The 10,566-nt window shown below is 48.4% G+C and overlaps 1 protein-coding gene across 1 annotated transcript; it reads left to right on the top strand.

Moving 5' to 3' along the window:
- Window positions 1–4,549: 4,549 nt before the first annotated feature.
- LOC114371394 lies at window positions 4,550–6,906 on the top strand. The gene is made up of 3 exons (XM_028328855.1): window positions 4,550–6,335; window positions 6,421–6,679; window positions 6,846–6,906. The coding sequence occupies exons 1-3, from the start codon at window positions 4,550–4,552 to the stop codon at window positions 6,904–6,906; spliced, it is 2,106 nt and encodes a 701-aa protein (XP_028184656.1).
- Window positions 6,907–10,566: the final 3,660 nt, after the last annotated feature.

A 10,566-nucleotide genomic window follows, 5' to 3' on the forward strand; every position in this document is an offset into this window, starting at 1 on the left:
TTTTTGACGTTTTCCTCAAATAAACATTGGTGGCGACTCCGCGCGCCTTCCTTCCTTGGAAGACGCACCCGCGAGCCTCCGTGTCGTCCTCCCGCCGTATGGTAGGTTGTGATAGTCAGCGACTCAGCAGGGGACATGTTTTCGAGAGTTAGGCCTATTTTTGTGCAAATGTTGTAAATTCCCTTCCATCGTTTTTATTTCCTTTATGTTCTTATATAACTCTGTAATGTTTTAAGCATGTTGTAATATATGCATGAAGTAAATAGTTGTTCATTTGATGCACACAAACACAAACACCTTTTTGCATGCATGATGAGTTGAAAAAGGCCCTATACCCGGGTCCATGGGAACCTAGGAAGCGGAGGTGAATCTGTGGTCATGCTATGTCTTCGACTTGCTTGATGACAGTGAAACCTCATCTAGAGTTTTTCTCTTTAATGATGTATTGTTGCTGGTAGTTCCTACCGCCATAATATTTTTTGTTAAAGGAAATGATACCTCTAGAAACCATCAAGAAAGATATGACTACCTCAAGAATTGTTACTAAAAAACCTTTAGTTCCTCCTATTTAGGTACCCAAAATAAGGGCACGGAGCAAGCACGCTACGTGCTGTTGTTTTCTTTAGAACACTATTATGCATGAAATGACATGTGTGTCTCTGCTGCATGTTTCAACTGAGAGTATTACCTTGATTTTGTGTCTCGACCGCAACCAAAACCTTGCACTTTTTTCGCCATGTCGTGTCATTACGCTTGCATTGTATGTTTGGTCCCGTCATGTTGTCACGGGAAGCCGGAAGGTCCACATCACCTTTTTAAGTACATACATAGGGGACTGTGCTGCCCAAATGTTGTAGTTAAAAAGAGACAATCGTCCAGCCTCCCGTGTCCGAAATATGCATTGGTGTCATGCATCGCATAAACATTTCTTCATGCATTCATCTATTTCTCCCATGGCATATGCCAGAGTATTGATTCACACAAGAACTTTCCATTCTAGCAAAGCATGGGATTAAGTCAAATGCCTCTGCTCAAGAAAAGGTTTTACCAAGTCAAGATCAAGGGTCTAGAGGTCACCAGTTTACAAGAATTAAGGGAGTTGATGGGGCAGCTCCAGTGGCAAGCCTTTCGCAAAGCCTATGGTAAGATTTGGAACTTGGCTATGATAGAAGCCTTTGCAAAGGCGATCGCTTCCCTCACCCAGCACTATGACCAACCCCTGAGATGTTTCACCTTCAAAGATTTCTAGCTAGTGCCGACAGTAGAAGGGTTCGAAGAAATTCTTGAATGCCCTCTGGAAGGGAGGAAGCCTTATCTCTTTTCTGGATTCTACCCCTCCATGTCTAGAATCGCCAGAGTAGTTAGAATTTCAGCACAAGAATTAGACCGAGTAAAGCAAAATAGAAATGGAGTGGCCGGTATACCAAGAAAATGTCTAGAAGAAAGAGCAAGGGCCTTGGCAAGTCAAAACGAGTGGCCTCCTTTCATTGATATCCTAGCGCTGTTAATCTTCGAAGTCGTCCTCTTTCCAAACGTGGATGATTTGGTGGACCTAGCAGCAATTGACGCTTTCCTCGCCTTTCACCACAACAAGGAAAGTCCAGTCGTCGCCATCTTGGCCAACATATACGACACATTTGACCGGAGGTGTGAAAAGAGTAATGCAAGAATTGTCTGTTGCACGTCAACCCTCTATGTGTGGTTGGTTTTGCACCTTTTCCGCCAAGATGCGAGACACACCTGCCCACTGCAAAGTCACCATTCGTGCGCAGAAAAGAGAGAAGCAAATTGGGACCAACTCTTGGCAAGCATAGAAGGGGCGTCGATCAATTGGTTCCCTCGCTGGAAGGAGGGAAGATCAGGAATTCTATTTTCATGCAGAAGATTTCCAAATGTTCCCTTGATAGGGACAAGGGGTTGTATCAACTGTAATCCCATCCTCGCAATAAGACAGCTTGGCTACCCCATGAGGGGAGCGTTGTTGGTGGAGAGCCTCACATCTTTCGTCACACGAGGTTTTAGTGACCCCAATGCAAGGGTGCTCCAGGGAGTCCGCAAGGCATGAGAGGTGGTGCAGAGAAAGGACAGAGAACTTAGGGGGAGTAGCAATGGAACCATCGGCGAGTATCATAGGTGGTTGAGAGCCTACACACGAGGTCTAGATTGGCTCCCGAAGCTGAGAGCACTAAAGAGGAAGAGGCTGAAGCCTCAGAGGAAAGCAAAGTGGTGCAAGCCCTCAAAGCGAAACTCGAGAAAGCCCAAGCAGTCAAGGAAAGATTCAAAACAACAGCCGTCAGAATCCGAAGGGAGAATGACGAACTGAGGGACATCAATACAGCCATTGCCAAAGTCTTGGAGCAAGAAACCAAGAGGTTTCGGAAGGAAGAACACGGCCGAAATAAGTTTTGAGGAGCTTTGTGGGGCAGCAACAACGAGCTTAAACTCTAGAGAGAAAAAAGAGACCAGTCACGAGTAGAAGGCATGATTCTAAAGGACAAATTGAAGACTTGTCTAAGGTCCAAAAAGAGTTTGTCTCAGCAGCTGAGCGAGATCGAAGCAAACATGTTAGCCATCATCGGCAAGTACAAAGAAGAACTAGATTTGGCAACATCCCATGAGCATAAGGTGGCGGATGAGTATGCCCAAGTGTACATGGAAAAGAATGCAAGGGGAAGGATGATTGACGCATTGCACCCAGAAGCAACGATGTGGATGGATCGATTCGCCCTTACTTTGAACGGGAGTCGAGATCTTCCCCGATTACTAACAAAGGCCAAGGCGATGGCAGACTTGTACTCAACCCCCAAGGAAATCCATGGGCTCCTCAGCTATTGCCAGCATATAATAGACTTGATGGCCCATATAATTAGAAACCGTTAGGGCGGTTGTATTGTCACCCGGATCTTGACTAGTTGAAAATTTTTCTTCTCTTTAAATAAAATGAGGTTGAACCCATGAGTTTGCTCAAAAGACTAGTGTGAATCCAATGCCTCGACAATTTACTTCTAGCATGCATTCATACTTAACTGCCTTGTTGCATACTCACCGCATTTTGCCTCTCTAGGTGGAAACATCATAACTAAACACGCTCCAAAGCACCCCTATCGTACCCACTCCAAGTCTAGAACGATGGCAAACTTGGAAGAGGTGCAAGAACAGATGAAGGCTAATATGTCGGCCTTAAAAGATCAAATGGCTTCCATGATGGAAGCCATGTTAGGAATGAAAAGGCTGATGGACAGCAGCCGTCGCAGCTAGTATCGCCGCTAAAGTGGACCCAGTCCTTCAGCCCGCAACAAGCCCAACACACCACCCTGCCCCGGACATGAGGGGACGAGGAAGAGACACTATGGGACGCGCCAACAGCCCGCATCCGGGGTACATCCGAAATGTCTTCCCTTATGGCTTGCCTCCCAACTTCACACCACCAACATTGTATGATAACATAGATCATGCCCCTCCCTAGCCTATTGGGGTTGCCTATGAAGGTCTGTGGGAGCATTTTCACAGGGAGGATAACTCTTACCCCCCGTTCACCGCCGAAGGACTGACACCGGACACGCTACCTCAACCCAACATAGTGGGGGTCTTTCAACCCCAATACTCTTGTCTATGGGAGGGCCGCCTCCGGCAGCGGAGGGGAGGGAAAAGCTCGACCTCCTCGAAGAGAGGTTAAGAGCCATCGAAGGATTTGGTGACTTTCCGTTCGCGGACATGATGGACTTGTGCCTAGTGCCAGACGTTATTATCCCTCCCATGTTCAAAGTACCGGACTTTGACAAGTACAAAGGGACTACTTGTCCCAAGAACCATATGAAGATGTACTATTGAAAGATGGGCACGAATTCAAGGGATGAAAAGTTGCTTATGCACTTCTTCCAAGACAGTTTTTCCGGCGCTGTGGTGGTTTGGTACACCAACTTGAAGGCATCTCGCATTCAATCATGGAAGGACCTGATTACTGCCTTTATTAGGCAGTACCAATACAACACAGATATGGCTCCTGATAGGACCTAGCTTCAAAACATGTGCAAGAAAAACACGAATCCATCAAAGAGTATGCCCAGAGATGGAGGGATTTGGCGGCCCAGATGGTACCTCCTATGATGGAAAGGGAGATGATCACCATGATAGTAGACACTTTGTCGATGTTCTACTATGAAAAGTTGGTAGGCTATATGCCCTCTAGCTTCACAGACCTCATCTTCACGCCAGCACCAACAATCAGAGGGTGGGAACAACTGAGGCAAGGAAGAAGGAAGGCGGCACCCACACTGTCACCTCCACACCTACTTAGCCTAAGTCTCAACCGGCCCCACACGGCACCCACCAGTATGCCCAGCATCACCCAAGCTTTGCGGCCCACGCCGAAAGCTCTTCTCCCTTGGCACCCGGCTAACTAAGGACACCCGCACCACCACCAAGGGTCTCCTCTCTGGCGCCGGCTCCAGCCCAGTCTCGTCCTAACAACAACTTTTCCCCCAACACGAGCTACAATGCCGGAAGAAGCCCTTCGGTGAGGAGAACCCCAGAATTGGCCCCGATTCCCATGTCCTGTAGGGACCTCTTGCCATCACTACTGTCCAACCATATGGTGGTAGTAACCCTGGAAAGAACTTATCAAGTCCCCTTTCCCAAGTGGTACAATCCCGACATCACATGCGCATACCACGGGGGAACCCCAAGGCACTGGATTGAGCAATGCCTCGCCTTCAAAACCAAGGTTCAAAGTTTGATCAAGGCAGGATGGCTGACATTCCAAGAGGATGGGCCCAATGTGAAGACCAACCCACTTGCCAATCACGGAGGACCGGCCGTCAACGTAGTAGAGGAGTGTGGGTCGCGACAGCCCAAGCATTTGGGAGACGTGATAACCTTAAGAAGGTTTATCTTTGAAGACCTGCAAGAGGCAGGTGTGGTTCCCCCCAGCGGGAACAAAGAAGACCCCTGCTTGATGCACCCGGGTCTGCCACACGACATGGAGACATGCATGACACTAGAGGAGTTGTTGCAGCGTATGATCGATCTTGGTCAGCTTGAAGTCAATAGTTGGAGCGAGAATGAACAGCATGTCTGCATGCAATCCGCGGATATGGAAACTCCTAAGAAATCGAAACCCCTAGTGATATATTTCACCCGGGTCTCTGCACCCCAGCGGCACCAAGACACGCCCACGACATCAAGCCGAGGGCCGGCCTCCTTTCCCTACAAAAGCAGCAAGGCGGTACCGTGGAAGTATGCCCCCCTAAACCTGTGCGAGAAGAAAGAAGACACCGCCAACATCAACTCACTCTTGACGAAGGTAACCAACATCACCGAGCTAAGTGGCGTGACCCGTAGCAGTCGCATCCTTGCGACACCTGACTTACCAGCACAACCCGTTAATGCTAAGGGAAAGGCTAAGGAAAATGAAGGACCAGCCAGTAACGCGACTCCCGCTCCGAAGGAGGATGTGCCGACAGGGAGGTTCGCTGAGAAGAAAGTGGAGTCTAGCAGAAAGGAGGTGTCGGTAAAAGGGGCCAGTGAATTCCTTCGAATAATCCAACAAAGCAAATACAAGATCATAGAGCAGCTTAACAAAAGCCCAGCTAGGGTCTCCCTCCTAGAGCTACTCATAAGCTCGGAGCCTCATCAGGCATTATTGATCAAAGTGCTAAACGAGGCCCACGTGGCCCAAGACATGTCCGTGGAGGGTTTTGAGGGGATAGTCAACAACATTACTGCCAATAACTATCTTACCTTCACAGAAGAGGAAATCCCTGCTGAAGGACGAGGGCACAACAGGACCCTACACATCTCCGTCAAGTGCATGGACCATGTTATGGCCAAGGTCCTCATCGACAATGGCTCGAGCTTGAATATGATGCCAAAAAGCACGTTGGAAAAGTTGCCTTTCAATGCATCCCACTTAAGGCCAAGCACCATGATAGTCCAGGCATTCAACGGGAGCCGTCGGGAGGTGAGGGGGGAGATCGACCTCTCGATCCAAGTAGGACCCCACACTTGTAAGGTTACCTTTCAAGTGATAAATATAAATCCTGCTTACAGTTGCTTATTGGGCCGACCTTGGATCCACTCACTTGGAGTAATACCCTTGACGCTTCACCAGAAATTGAAATTTATGGTGGAGGGCCTTTTGGTCATCGTCTCGGGAGAGGAGGACCTTCTAATAAGCTTCCTGTCCTCCATGCCCTATGTCGAAGCCACCGAAGAAGCTCTGGAAATGGCCTTCCAATCTTTCGAGATAGTAAGTAATACCTCGGTGGAGTCCCTCCCAATGTGTCCTCGCATGTCTAGTGCAGCGGTCATGGTAGCCCATGTCATGTTAGGGCATGGTTACTAGCCCGACATGGGCTTGGGGAAGAACAATGACGGCAGGCCCGACTCTGGAAGTTCGATTTGGGATATAAGCCTACGCAGGCCAACATAAGGAAGAGCGGCTGGGAAAAGAGAAACCGGGGCACTGGCTCACAGCTAAGGGCACATGTGAAGGAGCCCCTCCCTGTCTCCTCAACGAGAGCTTCGTCAGCGTAGGCTTGAGGTGTGAAGAGGAAGTGGCCATGGTGCACGATGAATCCCCTCAAAGGTGTCCCGACCTGGTGCAACCATGTCCCCCGGGTTTGCAGCTGGGAAACTGGCAAGTCATGGAACGGCCCGAGGTTTCCTCGGCAAGCATAATGTAAACCATGAGTTTTAAGAACCCTATGGCTGGGCCTAGGCTTTAGGGTTCTCCTTTTGATAAGGCGTTACTCATTTCAATAATACAAGATCTTTTGCTCATCTATTCTTGCGCCTTCACCCTTCTTCATTCATTTGCATATTTATTTCTTTCTGCTGTGATACAGATACGACGACGAGTTCTATGAAGGTACTGATACCAAGGACTCGGCCGTCGATTTTGGGTGAGAAGCAGATCCGATGGAGGAGGAAGAAGATGCCACAGGGTTATCCCCGAAGATGGAAAGGATGGTCTCCCAAGAGGACTGGGCGTTGAAGCCGCAACAAGAGGAAACAGAGGTCGTAGATCTTGGTGCTGGCGATGAAAGGAAGGAGGTAAAGGTGGGAACGGGCATGACTGCCTCTATCCATAACAAGCTGGTGACTTTACTAAGAGACTACCAAGACGTCTTCGCCTGGTCATATCGAGATATGCCTGGCTTAGACTCTGACATTGTACAGCACAGGCTCCCCTTGAATCCCAGATGTTCCCGGTGAAGCAAAAGTTGAGGAGGATGAAGCCCAAAATGTCCTTAAGGATTAAAGAGGAAGTAAAGAAGCAATTTGATGCGGGCTTCTTAGCCATGGTTCGATACCCTAAGTGGGTGGCCAATATAGTCCCTATCCCAAAGAAACACGGGAAGGTGCGAATGTGTGTAGACTATCGGGACCTAAACCGAGCCAGTCCCAAGGATAACTTTCCTTTACCACACATTGATGTCCTCATGGACAACATCGCCAATTTCACTTTGTTTTCCTTTATGGATGGCTTCTTGGGCTACAACCAGATAAAGATGGCACCAGAGGACATGGAAAAGACAATGTTCGTCACCTTGTGGGGAACATTCTGTTATAAGGTGATGTCCTTCGGGCTCAAGAACGTCGGGGCAACGTATCAGTGGGCGATGGTGGCTTTGTTCCACGATATGATGCATCAAGAAATCGAAGTGTACGTGGACAATATGATTGCCAAGTCCATAAACGAAGAAGAACATCTCGTCAACTTACGGAAGTTGTTCAAGAGGTTACGGAAGTACTGGCAAAGGTTGAACCCGGCCAAGTGCACTTTCAGGGTCAAATCGGGAAAACTATTAGGTTTCATTGTGAGCCAAAAGGGGATAGAGGTTGACCCCGAAAAAGTTAAGGCCATCCTTGAAATGCCAGAGCCGCACACTGAAAAGCAAGTCTGAGGTTTCTTGGGGCGCTTGAACTACATCTCCAGGTTCATATCATAGCTCACGGCTACCTGTGAGCCGTTATTCAAGCTTTTGCGCAAGGATCGGTCTATTCGTTGGAATGACGATTGTCAAGAGGCGTTTGGAGAGATCAAGCAATGTCTCATGAACCCCTCGGTGCTGATGCCACCGGTGGCTGGAAGACCTCTCTTCCTCTATATGATAGTGTTGGATAAGTCAATGGGGTGCATGTTGGGGCAACATGATGATTCTGGAAAGAGGGAATGCGTTGTCTATTACCTAAGTAAGAAATTCACAGCCTGCGAAATGAATTACTCCCTTTTGGAAAGAACATGTTGCGCCTTGGTATGGGCGTCCCATCGTCTGAGACAGTACATGTTGAGCCATACCACCTGGTTGGTGTCCAAGATGGACCCGGTCAAGTACATCTTTGGAAAGCCGGCCCTCACAGGATGAATTGCTCGGTGGCAGGTGTTGCTATTCGATTTTGACATAGTCTATGTTACCCAAAAGGCTCAGCAACCCCTCAACGATGACTAGCCCATGCATCTCGAGTTCCCAGATGAGTACATCATGGCCTTATTTGAGGGGAAGCTGGAAGAAGAGGACAAGGAGAAGTGGGTCGTATGGTTCGACAGAGCATCGAATGCCGTAGGCCACGGGGTTGGAGCAGCCTTGGTCTCTCCTGACGATCAGTGCATACCCTTCATAGCCGGACTAGGTTTCAACTAGACCAATAATATGGCCGAGTATGAGGCATGTGCCCTCGGAGTCCAAGCGGCCATCAACTTCGGTGTCAAGCGGCTCAAGGTCTACGGGGACTCAGCTCTGGTAATTCACCAACTAAGAAGGGAGTGGGAGACTTGGGATTATAAGTTGATACCCTACTAGGCTTACATCACGAAGCTAGCTGATTTCTTCAATGATGTCTCCTTCCACCGCGTTCCCCGAGAGGAAAACCAAATGGCCGATGCACTTGCCACTTTGGCATCCATGTTCCAGCTGACTCCGCATGGAGACTTGCCATACATCGAGTTCTGGTGTCGCGGCAAGCCCACACATTGTTGTTTGATAGAAGAGGAGCAAGATGGTAAACCTTGGTTTTTCGACATCAAGCGATATGTCGAGAACAAGGAATACCCACCCGAGGCCTCTGATAATGACAAGAGGACATTAAGAAGGTTAGCGACTGGGTTCTTCTTGAGTAGGAGCATGATGTACAAGAGGAACCATGATATGGTGTTACTCCGATGCATAGATGCTAAGGAGGCTGAGCGGATGATAGTGGAAGTCCACAAGGGCTCTTTTAGAACACATGCCAATGGGCATGCCATGGCTAGAAAGATCCTGAGGGCGGGGTACTATTGGCTCACCATGGAGAACGACTGTTGCCTCCATGTGAGAAAATGCCATAAGTGCCAGGCATTCGCAAACAATGTCAACGCTCCACCGATACCCTTAAATGTCAAGGCTGCCCCATGGCCCTTCTCCATGTGGGGAATAGATGTTATCGGGGCCATCAAGCCTAGAGCCTCAAACGGGCATCGTTTTATCTTGGTAGCAATCGACTATTTCACCAAGTGGGTTGAAGCCGCCTCGTACGCCAGTGTCACAAGGAAGGTGGTCATCAGGTTTATTAGAAAGGAGATAATCTGCCGATACGGATTGCCGAGAAAGATTATCACAGACAACGCCACCAATCTGAACAACAAGATGATGAGGGAAATGTACGAGGACTTTAAAATCCAGCACCACAACTCCACGCCCTACAGGCGCAAGATGAACGGGGCAGTAGAGGAGGTAAACAAAAACATCCAGAAAATTATCCAAAAGATGATTGTGTCCTATAAAGATTAGCACGAGATGATCCCCTTCGCGCTACATGGTTATCAGACTTCGATATGCACTTCAACTGGGGCAACACCATTTTTGTTGGTGTACGGAATGGAAGCCGTACTACCATTCGAGGTGGAGGTTCCATCTTTGAGGATCTTGGCAGAGTCTAGTTTGAAAGAGTCGGAGTGGGCCCAAGCGTGTTTCGACCAACTCAACCTTATAGAGGGCAAACAGCTGACGGCTATGAGCCATGGGCGTCTGTACCAAAGACGGGTAAAGAATGATTTCGACAAGAAAGTACGCCCATGCAAGTTTAACAAGGGAGACCTGGTGCTGAAGAAGATATCCCAAGACCCGAAGGATAGCAAGGGAAAATGGGCTCCAAATTACAAAGGACCTTTTGTCGTGAAGAAAGCATTCTCGGGAGGAGCACTGGTGCTTGCCAACATGGATGACATCGAGTTACCCTTCCCCGTGAACACTGAAGTTGTCAAGCGATACTACGCTTGACACTTGGGGAAATTCAGAGATTCCCTGCCCATTTTGTTTTTGTGTTTTTTCCGAGGCTTCTTGTCCTTTTGTATGCCCCGGTCACAAATTTAATAAAAATGAAAGATTAATGATTCTTTTCCCAATCCTTGTGTTGTGTCTATTGTTGCGTCAAGCCCCTTCACTCAGGTCCCTAGAGGGTGTCGCGGATGCTTAATTAAAATGAACATAACGGACTTTGCTCAGCATCGTTGCATTTTAAACTGCTTATGCATGTGCATGCCCATGCATATTTCCATCCTGTAGGTGAAAGCGGGGAAACACGTGC

This window comes from Glycine soja, chromosome 10 (assembly GCF_004193775.1).
Source record: "Glycine soja cultivar W05 chromosome 10, ASM419377v2, whole genome shotgun sequence".
Classification (NCBI taxonomy): Eukaryota; Viridiplantae; Streptophyta; class Magnoliopsida; order Fabales; family Fabaceae; genus Glycine; species Glycine soja.

Coding starts and splice junctions, on each gene's coding strand:
- LOC114371394 (XM_028328855.1), top strand. CDS start 4,550: ATGTCCTGTAGGGACCTCTTGCCATCACTACTGTCCAACCATATGGTG. Junction 6,336..6,420: donor CCATGTCATGTTAGGGCATG/GTTACTAGCCCG, acceptor AAGCCTACGCAG/GCCAACATAAGGAAGAGCGG. Junction 6,680..6,845: donor GTTTCCTCGGCAAGCATAAT/GTAAACCATGAG, acceptor GCTGTGATACAG/ATACGACGACGAGTTCTATG.